The sequence below is a fragment of the Eumetopias jubatus genome, unplaced genomic scaffold, assembly GCF_037043125.1.
Source record: "Eumetopias jubatus isolate StellerSeaLion01/CBP00866 unplaced genomic scaffold, mEumJub1_p1.0 scaffold_14, whole genome shotgun sequence".
Lineage (NCBI taxonomy): Eukaryota > Metazoa > Chordata > Mammalia > Carnivora > Otariidae > Eumetopias > Eumetopias jubatus.
Genome location: NW_028274820.1, coordinates 34,550,743 through 34,572,993, shown reverse-complemented (window position 1 = coordinate 34,572,993; position 22,251 = coordinate 34,550,743). Strand labels below are relative to the sequence as shown.

At 36.1% G+C, this 22,251-nt stretch overlaps 1 protein-coding gene across 1 annotated transcript in view; it reads right to left on the bottom strand.

Moving 5' to 3' along the window:
• Nucleotides 1-15,185: 15,185 nt before the first annotated feature.
• Nucleotides 15,186-22,251, bottom strand: part of ZNF804B (zinc finger protein 804B) — a 544,169-nt gene continuing 537,103 nt past the window's right edge. Inside the window, exon 4 of the mRNA XM_028120064.2 lies at nt 15,186-18,843. Coding sequence (XP_027975865.2) covers nt 15,186-18,843 — 3,658 coding nt within the window. The remainder of the gene's footprint in view (nt 18,844-22,251) is intronic.

The window sequence follows — 22,251 nt, the reverse complement described above, 5'->3', positions numbered from 1 at the left end:
GTACATGGAAGTTGAGAGAGTAAATCCTAAGAGTTCTCATCATAAGGAAAGACCACTTTTTTTATATATATATATCTACACAAGATGATGAATGTTGACTAAACTTATTGTGGTAATCATTTCACAATATATGTAAGTTAAATCATCATGTTGTACTCCGTAAGCTTATATGCTACTATAAGTCATTTATATCTCAATAAAACTGGAATAAACAAACAAAAATAAAATAAAAATAAAAATTTATAAGGGAAAAACAACACACCAACATCTTTTCATCTTAAGTTACCATATAATAAGAATAATAATTGGCAGAAGAAAAAAGAGTTGAATAAATTATAACACATTATTGTCAAAAATTTTAATATATTTCAGTCCTTGATAAAACTCACTGGAATGCAATTAGGTAGTGTAAAAACAAACCGACAGTAATATATGTGTGCTTTAATCCCCATTTCCAAGAACTGAATTTACATAGGTAATGATAAGAAAAAAACTACATTTATGAAAATATTCATTGAAACCTCATTTATATTAGTAAAAACCTGGGAGAGTGTCTAAATAACAGTAAGATGGGGGATGGTTGTATAAGTTATGGTATATTCACTCCATGCAATTTTCTGTGTAATTTAAAGTGCTGATTAAGAAACAACGTAGCATGAAAGAGTTTTAACAGTAGGTCAAAAAAAAAAAAAACGTAGGATACAAGATCACGAGTTATGCCATTATTCTAGAGTTTGACAACCTTAGTATAGCCAAGTAATGTTTTTATCATTCTTGTGGGTCTAGATAAATAGATTGTGACTATTGTCTTTTAACCTGCTGGTCGGCTATCATTGCTATGATCTTTCCTGCTGTCTATCTGCACATCTTTATTGAGGAAACATGAGTAACACTGGCAAATTTGAATTAGCTAACTCTATGAAAATATTTAAATGCCCCTCTCTCTAAAATCTTGATTAATGAGCGGTCCCTCAAACTGGCGCCTGAGCTCATTGCTTCTTAATGACACTAATCCCCAGCACAAGATCCCACATCAAGACCCAAGTGGACGAGGTAATCTCATGGTCCCTAACACTCAATCTTTGAGAATTTTTCTCCCTGTCACAGCCGGTTATTGAATTCTAATGCAAATGCCACCCCCACAACCTCAGCAGGCGGATTAAATCCCCACTGGTCAGGGTTCAGGATGCATTTGCTTCTTTGAATTTGACACAATGATTGTGAAAACTCAACTCTGACAGGATTGGCATGTGAGGAAAATTGATGAGGGCAGAATGTCTAAGAAACAGAAGGAGAAAAGGCATGCCCAGGGTGGGTAGTCTCATGCTTCAAGGACATGCCAGAACTCAGTCCAAAGCACTGAAACATCTCTCTCAGTAGTGACAGAACCAACCCCTCACTGCCATCAAGGTGGGACAGCTTAATTTGAAACAAAGAAACCAAGGCTGGTGTTGTAATTCAAAAGTACGACCTTGCAAGGAGAAACACGGGATATGGACCCAAAAGACACCTTTTCCTGTGTAACAAGGATGCCAAATAGTCTCATTTATCAGCTAGAGTTTATTGATAATAAATTCCTTGGGGCGCCTGGGTGGCTCAGTCGGTTAAGTGTCTGACTCTTGATTTCAGCTCAGGTCATGATCTCAGGGTTGTGATTGAGCCCCGCATCAGGCTCTGCACTGGGCATGGAGCTTGCTTAAGTTTCTCTCTCTCTCCCTCTGCCCCCACCCCTACCACTCTTTCTCTCTAAAAATAAAGAAAGAAATCTTAAAGAAAAAAGCTGACTAAAGGGTTGCTGGCTCTCAGATATGAAAGAGAAAGGGCTGCACATCAAAGACGTATGAAACAGTCATGCCTTAATAATACAGCAGCTAGTTAAAATGAATAACAACAAACCTGGAGTGCCTATCCTCTTAATGAAATGAAATTTCTCTGGAGAGTTTGCCAAAAGCCAGAAGTTTGCCTCGTACAAAACTGCTTTTCTAAAACTGAGATCTCAAGAGACAACTTCACCTTTCTCTGAAATCAGATTTTTTAAAAAAAATTTTTGTTATGTTAATCACCATACATTACATCGTTAGTTTTTGATGTAGTGTTCCATGATTCATTGTTTGCATATAACACCCAGTGCTCCATGCAGTACGTGCCCTCTTTAAGACCCATCACCAGGCTAAGCCATCTTCCCACCCCCTCCTCTCTAGAACCCTCAGTTTGTTTCTCAGAGTCCATTGTCTCTCATGGTTTGTCTCCCCCTCTGAATCGCCCCCTTCATTCTTCCCCTCCTTCTATCTTCTTCTTTTTTTAACATATATTGTATTATTTGTTTCAGAGGTACAGATCTGTGATTCAACAGTCTTGCACAATTCACAGCGCTCACCATAGCACACACCCTCCCCAATGTCTATCACCCAGCCACCCCATCCCTCCCACCCCCCACCACTCCTGCAACTCTCAGTTTGTTTCCTGAGATTAAGAATGCCTCATATCAGTGAGGTCATATGATACATGTCTTTCTCTGATTGACTTATTTCGCTCAGCATAACACCCTCCAGTTCCTCAAAAAGTTGAAAACAGAGCTACCATACGATCTAGCAATTGCACTACTGGGTATTTACCCCAAAGATACAAATGTAGGGATCCGAAGGGGTACATGCACCCCGATGTTTATAGCAGCAACGTCCACAATAGCCAAGCTGTGGAAAGAGCCAAGATGTCCATCGACAGATAAATGGATAAAGAAGAAGTGGTATATGTATACAATGGAATATTATGCAGCCATCAAAAGGAATGAGATCTTGCCATTTGCAACGATGTGGATGAAAAATCAGATTTTTTGTCCACCTTCTGGACATGCATTGATTGTTGACAACAGCAGTAGGGATCTAACTACAACTATATATCTATGTAAATATGTCATCAGGCCATATGTCATTATTCTCTCTCCTATGCATATCCATCACATTTTAAATTATTCAGTAGCAACAGATTTTGCACTAGTGTAGTCACAAGATTCCAGTCTCAAAGTCAAGATATGCTTAACATGAGTGACACTCGGCAAATTTAAAAAGATTCTCTGAAACCCATTGAAAAGAGATGTTTTTTTTCTGAACACAGCAGCATCCTTATTTGAAGGAACTAACCAAACAGGCAATTATCTTTAATTAACCAGACAGTAATTTCTATCTTATACTGCTTCATGAAATAGACCAAACGTGGTTTTGGGAACAAGACGGAGACCTGGGTACTAATACAAGCTCTCCCATTTTGCACAGAGGGCCATTCACTTCTTTAGCACCGAATATTATTTACCCTAACACATGGTTTGCTTTTTTATTTTGTTTGTTTTCTCTCTCCACTAAAATGTAAGCTCCATAAGAACAGAGCTTTTTGTCTGTTTCCATATTTCTACATCTATGTCTTGCATCTAGTGACTACTTTATACCTATTAGTTGAATGAGTAAGTCACTCTCCAGAAAATTTCCACCTTGCCCTACCACATGTAGAGAGCAGTAGGAACATTACGTAGGCGGAAGTAGAAATACGCACCCAAATGATATTAGTAATACGACCCTCGACAGAATCAAACATAATCCCTGAATTTATGGAGGTTATAGGATAAGCACTTTTACAAATCAATGTGGAATTTAAAAGAATGTTTTCACAGTTTATGCATGTCTGTAAATTTCATGTCTTTAAGGAAATACATCATGACCCATGGATAATTTAAAAATTAAAATAACAAAAAAACAACCTCTTAAGTTTGACAAGTATTTTATCAATTAATCAAGAAGGTTCATTTTTTTTTCACATTTACCCTTTGGTTGAAGCTATAGGCTTTAATTTTGAAATTATAATCTGTTTAATAAATTGCATCAAACTTGGCACACCTGTACTCAGTAAAATAACATTGCCTCAAATCAATCAGAAAGCTGAGAATCTTCTTCAAGTTCTGCATTCATTATATTACTCAAAAATTATTTATTGAGCACCTAGTATGTTCCCAGTATGAGTCTCAGAAACAAACAACAAAATGTATTGAACAAAGGAGGAAAAAATCCTTCTCCCATAAAATGTCTCCTTTCAAAATTTTATTTCTTTTAAGATGAAATTTTAAAATGTATAAACAAAAACATAAAGTAAATACATAATAGAATAGTATGGTATTAATTGTAAGAAACAATTCAAAGTGAATGGTTTGAATAGTAAAGTAGATATTCTTTTTTTTTTTTGAGAGAGAGAGAGAGAGAGCACGCATGCATGCACACACATGGTGGGGGGAGGGACAGAGGGGGAGAGAGAGAGAGAGAAGAAGCCCAAGCAGGCTCCATGCCCAGCAAGGAGTCCAACATGGGGCTTGATCCCACAACCCTGAGATCATGACCCAAGCCAAAGTCAAGAGTCAGAAGCTTAACTGAACCACCCAGGTACCGTGTAAAGCAGATATTCTTTTTAGATTGGATAAGAAAGGCCTCTCTGAGGAGGAGTTGTTTTTTAAAACACCCGAATGAAAAAAGGGAAGGAGTTATGAGAGTAGCTGAGGAGAGAACATTCTCATCAGAGAAGACAGCAAATGCAAAGGCTCTGCGTGGGAAATGCTTGCTTTGTTTGAGGGACTGCAAAATCAGAGACGGGTAGAGGCACTGGGAGAAGATGAAGTTGTAGAGATTGTCAGAGGTCAGACGAAATTGGATCTTAAAGGCTGTTATCAGAACATCGGATTTTATTCTAAAAATAATGTGAAACTATTCAAGAGATTTTTCTCTTCAGGATAGCACTCTGTCTCCCCTCTGTGGATTGGGCCCTAGAAACAGGAGATCCAGGGAGACCAGGTAGGAGGCTGTTGCTATATCACAGGTGAGAGAAGATGGAATGTACTGAGAAGGTAGCAATGGACATGATGAGGTCAGTTTGGGGATATATCATATAAGTCAAACTGGCAGGACATGCTGATAAGTTGGGGATAATGATGTGGGACGTGGGAGAGAGCAATCCAAGAGGATGCTCAAGAATTGAAAATGAGCTCTTGGGAGACTGATAGAGCTCTTTACTGAGATGCTGAGGAAGGAAAGGATTTGAGGAAGCAAAGAGATCCTTTTTGGACACGGAGTTCCTGATGACTAGTAAACATTCAAAGGAGGTTTCGAGTGAGTCATCAAATAAATAAATGCAGAAATTAAGGGAAGATCATACCTGAAGATATAAAGTTGAGAAGCATCAGGATATAAACGGTTCTTAAAGGCCTGATTCTAAAGATCGCATAGTATGTGATCTTTTGAGGCAATGTTATTTAGACAAGAAAATGTCTAAGAATTAAGCCCTTGGCTTACTCCAACATTTATATGTTGGTAGCCTAAGGAAGCTCTGGGGGGGAAAAAGTTGCAAAGAAAAAGACAGACTCAAGGAAAATCAAAGTGCATAGTATCCTACAGTCAAATGAAGAAATTATTTCAAATAGGAAGAGTAATAAATACTGTTGAGAATAGACTAAAAGGAACATTCCTCAGGAATGTCCTGGCTGGTTAGATTATGATATATATCTTTGTTTCAGGTCCTCAGTACTTGAAATATAATTTCTTAAAATTCATTTATGGCAAACTTTCTAATATTACTTCAGCTATTTAGCACAGTGAGGTTTCAATTCTGTCAACATCATTGGCTTTGGATTGGAATAATGGAAGTCCATAGGCTCTATGGAATTTGTACAATCCTAAAATTTACTTGTATACTTAAATCAAGATTATAGTTAGGTCAAATTATTTTTTTAATAGATTTTACTTATCCAATTGAGAGAGAGAGAGAGCATGAGCAGGGAGGAGAGGTAGAGGGAGAGGGAGAAGCAGATTACCAGATGAGCACAGAGCCCCACACGGGGCTCAATCCCAGAACCCTGAGATCATGATTGGAGCTGAAGGCAGAGGCTTTATCAACTGAGCCACACAGGTGCCCAAATATAGTCAAGGTAAAGGAACTTTGAGCCTTGACTGGATGGTTTCAATTCATTGTCATAAATTGAGAGTTTTGTAGTCAGTGTTAGTTCATGAGACAAGGATATAATAAGGATTAAGTGTCCGGATGAAAAAATGACCCAAAATGATTAGCCTCATCACTTTTTCTGCTCATCATTTTGTTTTGCCTTTGCCTTGGTCAATGTTGAACAATCCCCCTAACTACTCAAGGAATGAGTAATTTAAGGAGGGAAAAATCATATCCCAGTTATTTCCTTAATTAACTATTTCTACAATAAATTTTCTTTACTTTCTTGAAGGCTTGGAAATGTGGAAGAAATCTATTTGCCTACAAACAATAAGTAACTAATGATAAAGGACAAGTGTTTACGAGAATGTCTTGATAACAAATGAAACAATCCAGGATATCCTACTAAGATCCAGCAAATGAGGGCAAAGATAAAGAAAATAAAGTAAGGAGAAACAGTTAAATAATATTCCCACCCTATTGGTCATGCTTGATTAAAGAGGTTTCCTAGTGAGTTCCTTCTGGAACAAGAGCTTATTTGGGTTATTAATTAAAGTATTTTCAGAGTTTACACTAAAATTATTATAAATGTGAAGAATACCATCATGTCTGTCTTATCACTTAGAGAATACATTCCAGAAACTAAACTCTGTTAGAGCATTTCAAAGTACTGCTTGTTTTTGAAGCTACAAGAAACAGAAGGACTTCACATAGTATTTGTATAATAGGTTTCAACAAAGAATACATCTATAGAACTTTTTAAAATCATATTTATTTTTAGTTTGAGGAAACAGCTTTATTTTATAACACTAAAATTTTAAGAAATAGTCTAAGAAATCCCAACCTTTAAATATATAATATAAATATATACAATAATAAATAAAATGTTAAATGCATTTTAAATTCAGTAGTGTAAAATACAGAATATTTCCATACCATTTTGCTTTTGATTTCATTTTTATATTTTGGTATGTTTTTGTTAGAAATGCATGACTAATACTCTTATACCATTAAGCATTTTATTGAAAAAAATATTATTGCATTGAACTACAGTCCAAGTAATTTATTGAATAACCTAAAAAAGCTGCTTTGCATGTACAATAGTGCAATTTACTTAGCCACACTATAATTTAAAAAAAAAGCATTTTGTACATAGAATACAAAATAAAATTATTGGATTATGTTTCATATTGCCAGACTATCATCCAGTTTAATTACAAAGTAAATATTTTCAATAGAATTGAGGAAGGTAGGAATTTGTTTTAAACAGCTACATAACCAATTTACATTATCAACTATTTTATCTCCCACAAATAGAAGAAACTGACAATTTTGAGCATGGTGGAAAGGAAATCTTTCTTGAGGTTGATTGTTTCAATAAGTGAATATGTTTTGAAAAACACGATTTTGAACACCTTTTGAACAAAGATAAAGGCCTACAACTAAAGACTATATTCATTAAGAACACACAGTGGCATACACACTCACATGTACACCCACAGTATTTTGTATATTTCCAATTTGCCTGCTTTGTGTTTCTGCCAAGATGATCTTGCTATTTAAAAAGGGTGGTGAGTTGCAAAAGGAAGGGAATTAAGAAAGTGGATTGGGAGGTCACCCTCCAATACAAAGCTGCATAAAATGAAAAAAGACCCTTTGGCTTATCCCTCCAATATTGGTTTATTCTAAACCCTACTGATTCAGCCACTGCTTCCATTTTAATATAGCTTAATCCAAAGCAATACAACAATCACCTTCAAATGTCTACCTAATAGAAGCAGTGGATAATATTTTTGCTGGAATGAAATGATAACCTTTGAAAATCCTCTAGACCCAGGTTTATTGGCTGGGAAACTCATATTTTAGTAGGAAACTCCTATCTTGAAGTAGTTTCAGTCTGAGACACAAAGGGAAGTAAACTCTTTTCTTGACTACTCTATGGAAGTGGTCACTCACTTGCTTTTTAATAATTTTTCTATTTTCCAATGAGAGCACCTTTCCCTTCAGGAGTTCACTCACTTAAAGATTCAGAATTAAATCTCTTCATGAGTCCTGCTAAGCCAGAGATAAGCACTAGGCCAATTTTGCCTCTAAGTACATTAGCTACATACACTGATGTGTGAGATTTGGGTTCTTTCTATTGTGCCTTTAGAAAAAAATGGATGTGACATATTTTTCTTCAGAATGTTTAACCATCTTTCTGAACACTTTTGGGGAAATATTGAGGGAAAATTGAAAAATGTGCTACCTGTTTGAAATGACCACCGATGGTATTTCACTAATAAGGAGGCAATGAACTCCCCACACAGCCTGGGAAGGGCATCTGGATGTTTCATTCATATGTATGTATCTAAAACACTGGTGTAACAAGCGGTCCCCTAAAGGCTAGAGCATCTTCACATCCCCCATTAGTGTGCATCATGCTTGAAAATCATGATGTTTTTGAATTGTTTAAAAGTATTATGGTAAAGTTTAGAAGCCATGTTGCTGCCTTCATTGGGAACCGTGCAAGGAAGCAGCAACTTCACACACTAAGGAAACAGCCCAATCCAGCAATATGACCCTGAGTACTTTTATTGATTAAATATTCCATTCAATGGGAAAGCTGTATAGGATTAATTTCTTTGAATATATTTCTATTCAGAGATAACAGAGGGATTCTAAGCCCTGGCAGAAACTGAGGGAAAAAATGTCACTGTCAAATCCATGTTCTGTAAATGAAATCAAAAGTTTAGGGGATTTCTCTGTGAAATGTCTATCTAAGGGAAAAAAAAAAAAGCCCTGGGAACTGGGAGCTTTCCAAATTACTTTCTATATTTTAATCATTTCTTATGTTTTTTTTAACATAGCCTATAAAGAGGTGAACTCAGAGAATATCGGAATACAGTTTTTAAATCCCATTGTCTTCTTTCGCGCCGAATTTGGCAGGGAATTAAGAACATGAACTTCACCGAATTTCCTGTTTGTTATACTACGAGTTATTTTGTTCAACCATACCCTGAATTCAGGAAGGATATTATTGGTGGACTGGTTCTTAGTGTCTCAGAAAAATATATAGTGCACATGTGGATATGTGTTTGTACATGTGTGTGTAAAGATTTCACAGACTTTCTTAAAACACTTTCAGTTTTTAATTAAGCATTTATCATTTAAGACAGATACAAAAAAGTACTTCAATGAGCCAAATGTGAAAGAATAATCCCATAACGAGAATTGCTCCATAAATATCAGACAATGGCCATAACAGATGTTGAATGCTGAAAATCAACTGTCAAATAATTGTGTAAATGAAAGGAAACAATCCTGAAAATATCATCCATCACAGTGACATGTTTTAAAAAGGATCCATTTTAGAATTTAATATATATTTAGAATTCTATTTCATTCTCTTCTATAGTGAAGTAAGTGAAGTAAAAAATAAACTGTTCAGGCCCATACTCCCTAATTGTGAGAAATTAAGAGTTTGGCTCAGAATATTCTCCAGAGCAGGAAAGGCATTTTGAATATTACCAGAAGAAAAAAATCCTAAACTAAGCACTATAAGTCAGCCACCTGAAATTTGGAAATTATCCTAGAGGATCATTGAATAGGTCATTGTTCACAAACAAAATTCTAATAAACCTATTCTGAGAATCCCTAAGCATTTTACTCAACCAAATGTGCAAAAGTTCTTAAATATTTCAGTGATGGAAATTTTACAACTTTATACAATTTGTCAAGATTTTCTTCATGTTGAATCAAAACCTACCTATGTGTAGTGCGTACCCTCTCCGCCCTAAAGAAAATAGAGATGATCTTCCAGAAACAGAGCCCCATGCTGCTATCCAGATATCTAAAGTTAGGAAGGTTAATTCTCTTCTTTCCTCCCCAAGTGTTCTTTTCTTTGGAAAACGCATATTAGCCTTTGTTTTTCACATGGCATCTACCAGGTTCTGTTCTATAGAACATTAGTTCTATGAGATGATCCCGGGGCAGGGGGGATGTTTCTGACATTATTATTTTTGGAAATTCAATATAGTCTATCCTCCTTCCAGAAAAGTCTGGTAAATATTGCCTGTCATATGGTCTGAGATATGTTGAAGTAATGAAATAAGCCACGTAACTCAACATTCCCCTGAAATATCCGAAAATGGATTTGTCAGTTAATTTTTGTTAATTCACAAAACTCATGTTATTTGTGAGTGTAAAAACGTAAGATTGATTTGGTCTCTTAATTAGTGAAACCTGCCATTTATGACGCTATTTGCTAATAGCTCTCTTAAATTGTGGCCTAGAACAACATTTAGTTTTCCACAAGTGGTGTATTTTTTTTCCAAGTTCTAAAAGAACCCTGTTTTCCAATTCTGTATAGTTCCTTTAATACAACCTAATACTTCAAAACTTTTTCACCAGACTTTCCACATCATTGGGTTATATGGTTTATAATCTACTATGCCCTTCATATTATTGATGAATTGGAATTAGGCTCTATGTATATAAGATTTTTAAATTGAAAATAAATGTAGGATCTGACATCTATTCATGCTAAATTTAACCTTTAAATTTTGCCCTATTTTATGCTTTAAAATTTTTTCACGTTGTATTTTGCCATTCACTACATTTGCTAGTCCTCTTGGGCTTGTGTTTTTCTCCTCTTTGGTACATATTGTTCCATGATTTTGTCCATGTTTTATGAGAGTTTATATGACAGAGTACGAATACAAAGCCTCATAACCAATCTCTGCAACCCTCTCTCCAGTTTGGAATTAATCTAAGTTTTATTACTCTCTGGGTATAGTTGTTTAGCTATAAAGACACATTTATCACACAGTGCTATTATCCATAAGGATATTTTTAAGAATCATAAAATTTCTGTGTAAAATTCTCCATGTATTTTATTGTTTTTTGCCCCATCCACTTTACCACAATGTCTCTAGTTAAGGCAGCAGGTGAGCACTACATTACTGAAGGGATGCTTAATTTTCTATCTTCTTCTTGACTCAGCAACATGTGACAAAATTGATCATCCTCACTTCTTTGAATCACTTTTGTAATTTGCCTTATATAGTCCTGACATTTTCCTATGTAACTTGAAATTTCACCATGGTCTCATTGTCCTGATTTTTTCCTACATAATTTCATCATGGCCTCATTTCGTAGTTCCTTCTGTTACATCCATTCTTGGAGTGACCCGGGACTCAGTCTGCAAAACTTATATCTACCCTACCTATCCCTGATGATAGTATCCAAGGTAATGGCTTCTATATACTTTTACTATACGTTGATGATTCCCAAGTGTATGTCCTTTTCACATGTCTACTCAAACTTCAGACCCATATTTCCAAATACCAACTCAATATCTCCACTTGTATAACTTTAGGCATCTCCAACAGAGTATTTAAACTGACCCTCTTCTATCCTGCCCCTCCCACAGTGTTCCCCATTTCAGTGAGCAGTAAATCCATCCTTGTGCAAAAACTATTGTCATTTCTAATTCCTCTCTTTGTCTTACACCTTACACTCAATATGAAGCACGTTTTCCCAGCCCTACTGTCAAAATAAATCTAGAATCTCAGCACTTCTCAACATTCCCACCAGACTATGGCTGAGCACGTCATTGCATTCTCTTGTCTGCTTCCAATCTACTAATCAGCCTCCCCACCTCAACCTTGACTCTCCTGGAAATTATTCACAAGCAATAGCTGAGTGACCCTGGTAAAAATCCAAGACAAATCACGTTTCCCCTCTGCCAAAATTCTCCAGTAGCTTCTCATCTCACAATAAAAGCCAGTCATTCCAATGGTGGACAAGATCCTACATGATTTTGCTCCACAGTTATATCTCTGACCTTATCTCCTGTAATACTCCCCCTGATCTTTCGCAGCCAGTGTTTCCCTGCCATTTCTTGAGCATAGTAAGCACACCCAACAGGTTGTTGAAACTTGGTCTTGTCTTAGTCTGAAATGCTCCCTTTCTCGGGTCTTTGCTGAAAAGATACTTTCACAGTTAAACTTCCCCTGACTACTCTTTTTTAAAATAGTGCTTTACCCACTACCTCACCCGAGTCCCTTTATCTGCCTTTCTTATTTTCCTCAGTAGCATTTATGATCATCTGGCATAATACATATTTCACTTGTCTATTCTGGTTTTTGTTTGCATGACTCAAGTAGAATTAAACTATTTGACATTATTTTTGTTAGTTTTGATCATTATTTTATCTCCAGCAGTTAGATTACTGCCTAGCATATGGCCCTAAATATATATTTGTTGAATAAGAATGAAAATAGAGTGGACAAATGAGAAATAAAATATTTTTATTTTTGTACTATTTGTTCTTAATAGTTACCAGTGATTGTCTCTTCCTTTTCGCTAGACATTCTGCTTAACATTTTATTTATGTATATGCTAACTTTTAAATCAGTAATATCTGTATTCAACATTCCTCCCTTTATAAAAGTAAAGATATTTATTCTAGCTCCTCCCTTTATAAAAGTAAAGATATTTATTCTAGCTCCTCTTAGATTCTGCTTGTTTTCTCAAGGACAATTGATACCATGATGCTCTCTTTAAGCAATTCTAATACTCTCTGGTAAAAGTCTCTTAAACCTGAAGATTCAAATCATTTGTAGTAGCCAGGAAATAATTTTCTCTATAGATTCCAAATTCCTTATCCATGATTGTTCTACAATTTCCAGTTCGAAAAACTGTCTTCTTAATAGAAAAGTTGTAATGAAATCAGATTTAGGTAACATTACCATTTTTTGTTTGTTTGTTTCATTAGATCATCTGCCCCAGCAGTAAGCAGCAAGCAGAAGCAAAATATTGACTTCTTTTGATATTCCCAATAAATGAGATATAAAAAGACATTAACCTAATCTCTGTTCATTTTGATCCATGGATGTATGGCGCTTAAAAATTTACTCTGAATGTCTTCCCCATTCAGTTTATATTGGATTGTTTAAAGGACTGTTTTTCTCCTTATTGAAATGTTTTATAATTGTAGCTTTCTTCATGTGATGACACGACTTATAACTTCTCACTCTATGGTACAAGTTATCTCTTATTTAAATGGTGAAGTCTGCTTTCCCATAGTCCAAGATAGTATAGCCAGTGAACACTGTCATCACTGATAATACAAGACAGTCATTTCCATGCCATCAACTCATATCAATCTGTCCTTGTTAGTCAAAATGAAGTGCCCAATAGAGGTTCTCTGGTCTAACTTTGGAGAGATTAAATTGTCACAAAGACAATTATAAAAATTAATCAGGTACTTTCTTTTTCATAATAGGACTTTTAGTCTGTTCCCATAATTACTTTGTCTTGGCTCTATATCAGCTGTGTAATCTGTTTTAGGAAATTGTCATCCACATTATTTTTTTTAATCTGCTGGTCCATTTGTCATTTATTTTTCATAATAAACATTCTGTTTATTTCACTTCTATTGGATTCACCCAGTGTTAATGTTCTTTTATAATGATTTTTATGAAGTTCCATGCAAATATAGAGGGCTTTTATTTTTGCTTTTTGATGCCTTTCCTCCATTTTTTTGATTCTTTTCAGACATTAGACATTCTTACTGACATATCTCAGTCAAAATCCCCATCCTGCAACTTTCTGATGATATCTAGGAAACTACATATTTTCCTTATGTTACAATTTCAAAATCATGTTATCTCCTTTCTCTGTCTCTGCCTATCTGTCTCTCTCCCCAGTATCAAAGATATCCTTTCCTATCATTTACCAAGTATTAAGAATTTATCCTTTCAACTTCATTTTCCTCGTCTGTACAGAGGAATGATAACATTGATCTCAAAATACATTTGTGAAGATTAAGTGAAATAACAGAGCAGGTGCTTAGCCTGACTCTGCCTGATGCACTATAGTACTTCAGTGAGGATGGTTCTCTTCTCTGTGAAACCCAGGCTGAATAAGATGCCCATCTCATTTAACAGAAGCGTTGACATCATCATACATGCAGTAGTTGGCTGATCACTCCATTTCTGCTTAGTTGATTTTCTCTGAAACTCATAGGAAATGTGCAGTCATATGAGTTTTTCTTTCATTTTATGAATATAAAATAATAATTGGAGAGCCATTTAGAATACTGATGTAAGAAATGTGGATTCTGTGGGCCAGGAAACATTTTGAATAAATGTTTAAGATCATTTGCAAAATCACATGAATGGTGATTTTATTCACCACCATTCACTGTGTTTTACTGATATCTATTACAATTGAGTAAAATACACAAAATAATTTATAAGATTTTCTCGATAAATATCATGTAAAAATTCTGACACTTCCAAACCTTCATCTCTCTCCTTATACATAATATTGGCTGAACACAGTAAGATTTCTTGAGTACAGAATAAAGAAAACTTAGTATTTTAATCCCTGTAATGTTTGAAAGATTAAGCAATATACTCAAAATAGTATTGAGTATATTTTACTTTTTTATTTTGCATTATCAAATACTAATGATAGCTTATATATGTTTTCTTATACAAAAATTAAATAGTCTTAATTTTAGATGTTGGTGATTCTTACAGTTACAAAATTCTCTTAACATAGATGTGTGTGAAAAGAAGATAATCCAACTTTTCACAGAAACTCAATGATACAATCTGTGTAAAGATTGTTTTTCATTGAAGAGTAATTTTCAACTTGAATTAATCAGAAAATTTCTTGCCATCTCTTATTTCCTATGAAAATATAAATTATTTTGATCGAAACAGATTATATTGATTGAAAGCTTAGTAGTTAATCATTGGAATTATTTTTAATAAGCAGTTTATTTCACTGATCTTGTTATTCTCTGATGCATAAAACCAATTGTGCGATCTATTCATTCACGCACTCAACAAACACCTAGAACATACAACATTATTTTCCATTTGATTTTCTTTGTAGTATCAGTGATCTGCCCAAATGTTTTCTGTTACCATTTTATAACATTATGTGAGAACTCATCCAAACACACCTTTAACACGTTCCCCTTTACCTTTCCACAAAGTTATTTTAAATTTGTTCTGTTATTTATGTGAGTTAAAAGAAATTCTTAAAATGCTCCTATTTTGATATTGGCAATTCAGTTCGTATTCATATACTGGAAACATTTTGAATTGGCACCAATATTTAAAATCTTAATCAGATAGACCACTTTAAAGATATCATTTTTGTAGGTAGTGACAATGTGTTTTATTTATCCGCAAGAGGGGCTTTGACACCTATTAGTTCAAGTGCGCTGATGATACATTTAAGGCCTCTTTCACTCCGTTTAACGGTTGCATCTGACTGGAGCAAGAATGATGGCAAAGATCTTGACCTTGAAACACCGGTTGAATTAAAGGGTTCAAGTGGATGATAGAAGCTGTGGCTGGGTTTAAGTGAGGGCCAAACAATGCGGGGATCAATGTCGCGGAGGGCAGGGGCTGAAGTGTGATGTGAGGTGGGTGGAAGGGGGCAGCGGTGACCAAATGCAGGGGATGGCCCGCTAAGAAAGTGGGGTGCGCCGGCAGGATGGTGGGAGTCAGAGGGGAAAACGTGAATGGAGTAAAATGTGGCTGGGAAAGAGGATGCAGATGAGCTACAGGGAGGGGACTGCCATGGGAATTTAAGGAAGCGGAAACAGCAAAATGCTGCAGGAACGTGTGGTGGATGGTGGTGATTGATGTGTGCTGGTGAACCGGGACCGTCTGCATGGCCGAGGCCGGGGAGAAGGCAGCCGGCCCCGAAGCAGGCAAAACTCGAAGATGCTTCGGTAGGAGCTGTTTCTGCATGTGCTGCTGGGCTTGTAGCTGTAGGAGCTTGTATTTATCCATTTCTTCTGGAGAAAATGTGATTGGCTGTTGAATTAAAGGGGGCGAGCTTGATTTATGGCACACTTCTGATTCATCTTCTACTTTGTCATGCTTATGCATCGTTCTGTCAGAGTAAGAGTTTATGTCCCCCTCTCCATGATTCATAGGCATGCTCACATCCCGCAAGTCTAGATTTATTTGGTACTCTTTGGTCTCTGTTGAATCAGTAACACCGGTATATCTGTTAGATGAAAAAGCACCAGGGAAATCATTTGGTACTGGGTCACGGCTTTGAGTAAAATGTTGGACTTCGCTAATTACAGGTTTTACTTGTTCTTTTGTTGTTGGGTTCTTTTTCATGTTTGGTGACTGAGAATCCACTACTACATGAATTAGACCCTTAGAAAGATGGTTATCACAATCAGGACCTCCTAAAACGGTGACATTATTTGTCTGTGAACTTTTGACTTGGTCTTTCTCTAGAGTCCTTTGAATCGCACCGCCTTGATCATTCCCTTTCTTACTTGTGTTCTGTGTTTTTTCAGACAAGGGCAATGTTTGTCGGTGACAGCCCAGTGGTGTGAACTGAATTGTGCATTGAATTTGTGAATGAGCCTCTGATTCATTTTTACGGTTCTTTGAAGAGACCTCAAAATTGGTTGATTGTTCCTGACACCTCTTGGCTTGCACTCTTTCTAAAAGACGTTTGGCTGTCAGGGGAGTCCTCTCTCCTTCTGTCAACTCCGTGGTTTCAGAAGGGCTGCTGGAACAGTTCCTCAGAAGGCAGCTGATGTTCCCAGAGTTATACTGCATGGATTTTCCTTTTCCCAGGTCACAGATATGAGGGCTGTCCAAAGACTCTTGACTTCTTGCACTTTTATTTAAGCAATAAATACTCCCTCCTGAGTAAGAGCCCCATCTGCGGTGCCGAGGTCCCTGGCAGTTTGGTGGCTTTTCATTGTTCCCGGGACAGGACACCTGTGAGCTAGAATCATAGTGGGGGATTCTCCTGGATTTGGCCCCTGAAAACTGCTGTTGATGTTTGCCCAGTTTAGATCTTTGTCTGCAGCGGCCGTATCTATGAGTGGAGTGTTTTTCATTCTTAGCCGATTCCCACGATCTGCAGTTCTGATCTCTCGGTATTTCAGATGGCAGGCAGGTACCCTTGACCATCTCCTCAGACGGGCAGGGGCAGTTGTGTGTTTGCTGTCTCCCTTTGTGCCTTTCAACGGAACTGTGTTCTCTTTTACAAAAGAAGAGCAAATCACCTCTGCCATCACTCCCGGACTGAGCACTTGAACAAGTACTTCTCAGGCTGGATGTACTGCCAGAGCACGTGTCTGAAGGGCTAGAAAGTCTATTCAGAGACAAGTTTGGAGAATCTCTCTTGTTTCTACATCCGGAAGCCCCGCTGGCCATGCTGATGTGGTTACTATTCAAAATTACACTGACGTCCTTCCCGTGATCACTGTGACCCCTTACTGCGTAAGGACTCGAATTCCAGGTGAACTGATTTCCATCTTCAAAATCTGAATGAGGATCACAAGGAATCAGTTTTGGTTTCTTAGTCCTCGAGATGCAAGGAGAAAAAGCTAGGCTCTCATTTGCATCATTTAGGATGACCCTCTGGCAGCTTTGCCAATGGGCCCTTGAAGATTCCTTAAGTTCATTATCACTATTATTGTTGTTTTCTACACAATTCTTTAGAGGGATATCAAGGTAAGCAGGCACTTCAGGATTTTTCATTTCCAAATCACTTGCACTAAAATTATGTTGACTCATATTTGGCTCAGAATCATTGTAGCCCAAATTAGATTTTCTCTGGAAATTTTCCCAATCTGGATTAGCTATCATCATCTTTGGTTTCAGAGATTGATCATCTTCTTGGATCAATTTTTGTTGGTCTTCAATTAAACCTGAGACTTGGCTCTCTATTGTTGTCTTCATTTCTGAGGGCTCCTTCATCAATTCTGTTTTTAGGCCCTCTGAATCGTGGTCACTCTTTGCATTCCGAGAAAGCTTAAAATCAAAATACAATGGGTTGCATCCATAAGAGATGCAGGGCTCTGTTTTCGTGAAGAGCAGAAGTTCCGTAGGCCACTGGAGGGTGGTGTGGCCATCCTTACTTTGTACGTGGAGAAAAGGCAATGGTTTCGACTTCACATCATGGGGACATGCATCTCTTACAAGCCTCTGTACATTTCTGCTAACTCTTTCTGTTTCATCTAAAGATTCTTCTCTCTTCTCCATTCTGGAATTGGGATTCAGATGCACTGTAGTGTTTTGCTTTCTTGGCTCCAGTGATGGAAACTCATCCAGACATTCAAATATCCTGGCATCACTGTGCTTGTAAATATTTGGTGGGCTGGAGGAAGGATTTGCTTGGCAGGAGTGATGAATGCAGTTTTCTGAAGTGTTCTTCACTGTACTTCTAGTTTCTTTTTCTCTGCTGCAAGGAGTAAAATCCACATCTGAAAGATGAATATCAGATTTAGAGAATGAAGCATGAATGCCAGTCGAATCTTCTAGTGTTTCATCAATAGAGTCATCTTTGTCTTGCAAGATTTGAGAGCTTATAGAGAAGGTATTGTGCAAGACACTTTCCAGATGGCTTGGGGTGATGTTTATATCTTTTTCCTTAGTGAGATGTGTATCCTCATTTGCAAACCTGCGGCACTTGCATTTCTCCGCAGTTTGTTTTGCTTTATAGATGGGTGACTTGCTACAATCGTGGGTTTCCTCTGTGTTCTCACTGAAAACAGAGGCTGAAGATTCTAATTTCAGATGCACTTTTTTGGAAAAAGAAAATGATACTCCTGTCCTGTGGTTTGCATTGCTGAGATCCGAAGAGGCTTGTGGTACCCGATTTCCAAACAAATAACGTCTGTCCATTTGTAACTGGTGTCGGTTTTGCATGGTGGACCGCTGTTTATCGGAAATGCTTCTGGGCAGATTCTTTCCTTTAAGGAGAAGAGCGCTCTTCATGCACGATACTTTTCTGCCATTCTTAACTGGGAAAATTCCTTGCTGAAGTTGCTTTTCTATGGCTACCCTGGGAGTTTTGTATGCTGGTCCATTTCCAGAAACACTGTAAATACAATAAATATTTAAATGATTAAGACATTGGATTTGAAATCTTATCTATATGCGAACATTGTTTAGTGTTTCTATGATGAGTTCTGCTATTTTATGAAACTATGTCTATTGTAATATAACCATTTCATTGTGTTTATACAACTCAGTACACCTATGTTTCATAGTGGCTTTCTAAAATGCATCACGAAAGTGTGTTCTTTTTTTTAATTTTTATTGACATATAATGTATTATTTGTTTCAGGGGTACAGGTCTGTGAGTCATCAGTCTTATGCAATTCACAGTGCTCACCATAGCACATACCCTCCCCAATGTCCATTACCCAGCCACCCCATCCCTCCCAGCCCCCACCACTCCAGCAACCCTCAGTTTGTTTCCTGAGATTAAGAGTCTCTTATGGTTTGTCTCCCTCTCTGGTTTCATCTTGTTTCATTTTTTCCTCTAATTTTGAAATTAGCAAGAAGCAATAGCAAGTGAATGTCTTACGCTAGTGCTGCAAAAGAATAAAGTGTTGCATTTACATCCCAATAGATGTCCTGCAGAACCTATCATTTTTTTTTGGAATATAGATTTAACATTCTTTCACAAAGTTTTTCAATCGGTGACTTCACATTAAATAAGGAATTAAATGGACTTAAAAGTCATTTCCCAAGCATAAAAATATTTATTTCATTTGCCTTTTTGGATAAGAGCTACCAGTTTAGAATTTTTGTTGCCTCAGTTTTAAAATTCCTTCCTGTTTGTCTCCCTTTGAAACAGTGTGGCTAGTTCTTCATGACTGGTCACTATTTTGACCAATTATAACAAATGCATAATAAAGTAACACACATCTACAAGCCATCTCCATAGCTTCAATTATTTTGAAACCTTTTCTTTTTCATCTTCCTCAACAAAATACTTTCATTCTACCTTTTATGCATATATATGTTTCATCTTTTAACAGCTTTGTAAAGATTATTCATTCTGCGGAGTTTAAATTAGTAATTCAATCAGAAAACTGGGAACAACCGTACACATAAGAGATGAAACTCTTTAGATTGAAATTGTCTCTTTAATGTTCCACTTTAAAACCACATTGACCTTCCTGGGGGGCGGGCAACACAAATCACACCATTTGTCTGATCTTTTGCTTTGACTTGGCTTTCTTTTTCCTTTTCTTTTCCTACATGCTTGGATGTGTGTCTGTTTGCTTTTTTCTAGTTTAGGTTTTTATCTTATTTTTATTCAGCCATTTGTTACCTGAGTATACAATACCAAAACAAGTGATATCTTTTCCACATGTAGCTTCAATTCTAATGGAGAGGTGTATTTTCTGAGCCCTTATCTAAGAAGTTTTTCTTGTTCCCTTCACTTATGACTATTTGGCCAATCAGTGTAGAACTCTGGGGTAACATTCTTTTTGTCCACCAAATTCCATATACTTTGCTTCATCGTGTTTACAGGTTTAATATTGTAGAAAAATACTTAATTAGCCTCCTTTTATTCATTTTTGAAATGAGTCCACTGGTGCACTTGTATGATTTTGCAATTTTCCTTTTCACTTATGTATATACGTTTATTATAATTCCAATCTATAATGTATTTTTATTGTATTTATTATCTAGGATCTATTTTTATTATATTTATATATTATACATCTATACATGCATCACATTTTACCAGACCATAGTTACACATTGATTTCTTTGGGTTAATTTTTGCTAGTACTGCTGGGCCCTTTCAATTCAACTTCTTCTGTTCAGTTATAGTTTCTTCTGATTTCTCTGATTATTGCTTCTTCTCTGCTTAGTTTTTCATCTGGGAATTTATATGTTAAGTGTATTGGCTCTCCTGAATATATCTTTTAGATCTTATTTATCTCACTACCTTAGTGTCTTTAGTGTATTTCTCTCATTCAGAAAGAATTTCTTGCTTTTAATTTCTATTTTACCAATTCATTTTTTACAATATCCAACCAGTCATTTACTATGCCCATATGGATTTTAATTTACAATACTTTCAGACGCCATTCACTCTTTAATACTTTCAGATTGTTCCCCCTTCATAAACTAATGGCTATAGCTTTAGAATTACAGCGTTCTCTTGAGTCTCGTGGAAAATAAATTTTTGAACATTTCCAGTAACTGTTTCATAATGAAAACTTGCTTCTTGCTCATCACATTAATCTTCTTTTTTTTTTGGATCATTTTTAAAATGCTTTTTAGAGAGGGTATTTAGGCATATTTAATGTGAGAATGGGAAGAAACACACTAAGATAGGGCAGGTGTTATCATGAGCGCTGGAGGTTCGATGTACGTGACGAATCACTAAATTCTCCTGCTGAAACCAATACTACACTATATGTTAACTAACTAGAATTTAAATAAAAACTTCAAAAAAGGAAGGGAAGGAACAGTCTAAGATAGCTTTTAAATATTTCTTTCAAACATAAAGGGAAATAGAAAGCACAGAGATTAATTACAGTTATTGGCCTTTTAAAGTGCCTGCAGTCTGGGGTTGGAAGAATGAGGACCAGAGACATCTGTAGCTCTGGATTTTGCCTCAGGGCCAAAGAGACACTTTAGATTAAGTAGGAGCTATATTTCTGCTAAGTTACCTTCTCTAGGAACGTCAATTAATCTGCTACTATCTGCATTTAGCAGAAATTATTTCAAAAGCCTGGTACATGAATATTATCATTCTGCATCTCATGATTCCATTATGACTCAGATATTTTACTATTTTTATATTATCTGTCTCTGTTTTTCCCTTAATAATATTTTTGCTTATTATCCTGGCACTGTTTTGCATCTTTTCTTGCTCTGATTTATGTTAGTCTTCATGTTCTTTTCTGTATTGCTGTTTTATTTTACCATTTATCTCTTTAATGTGTAAGCACCTTTCTTTTATATTCTTTTAAATATTTTTAATCCTCTTTCCTCTTGTTTTCATATTATATTTGGCTCTTCTTGTCCTTACTTCTTGTTCTCACTTTATAATCCAATCTACATTCATGATTATATTTTTCAAAAGCTTTAGCATTTTACCCTCATTATTAATCTTTTCTACCACTAATGTTTATGCTTTAAACTCTTTATCTCATTGCTTTCTAAACTTTAATTTCCCTTATCTTAAATCTAGTTTATTTTTATTACTTTGGAAAAATCCTATTTTTCTATCTTTGTGGTTTTCAATTCTATTATTTCAATAGAAGTTTATGCCTTTTAACATAATTAAAGGTTTAATTTTTATAGTTATACCTTATTTATGATTTTACTCCTTTTCCTAGAACGTTCTCTAGTTTCTTTCTGTATTTTTTACCTAATTGTTTTTATTTATAATAAAAAAGTGACTATACAGGTACCTCTTCGTTCTTATGAATGGATCGTCCATTCTAGTAGCTCTCCCAAAATTCTAATTCTT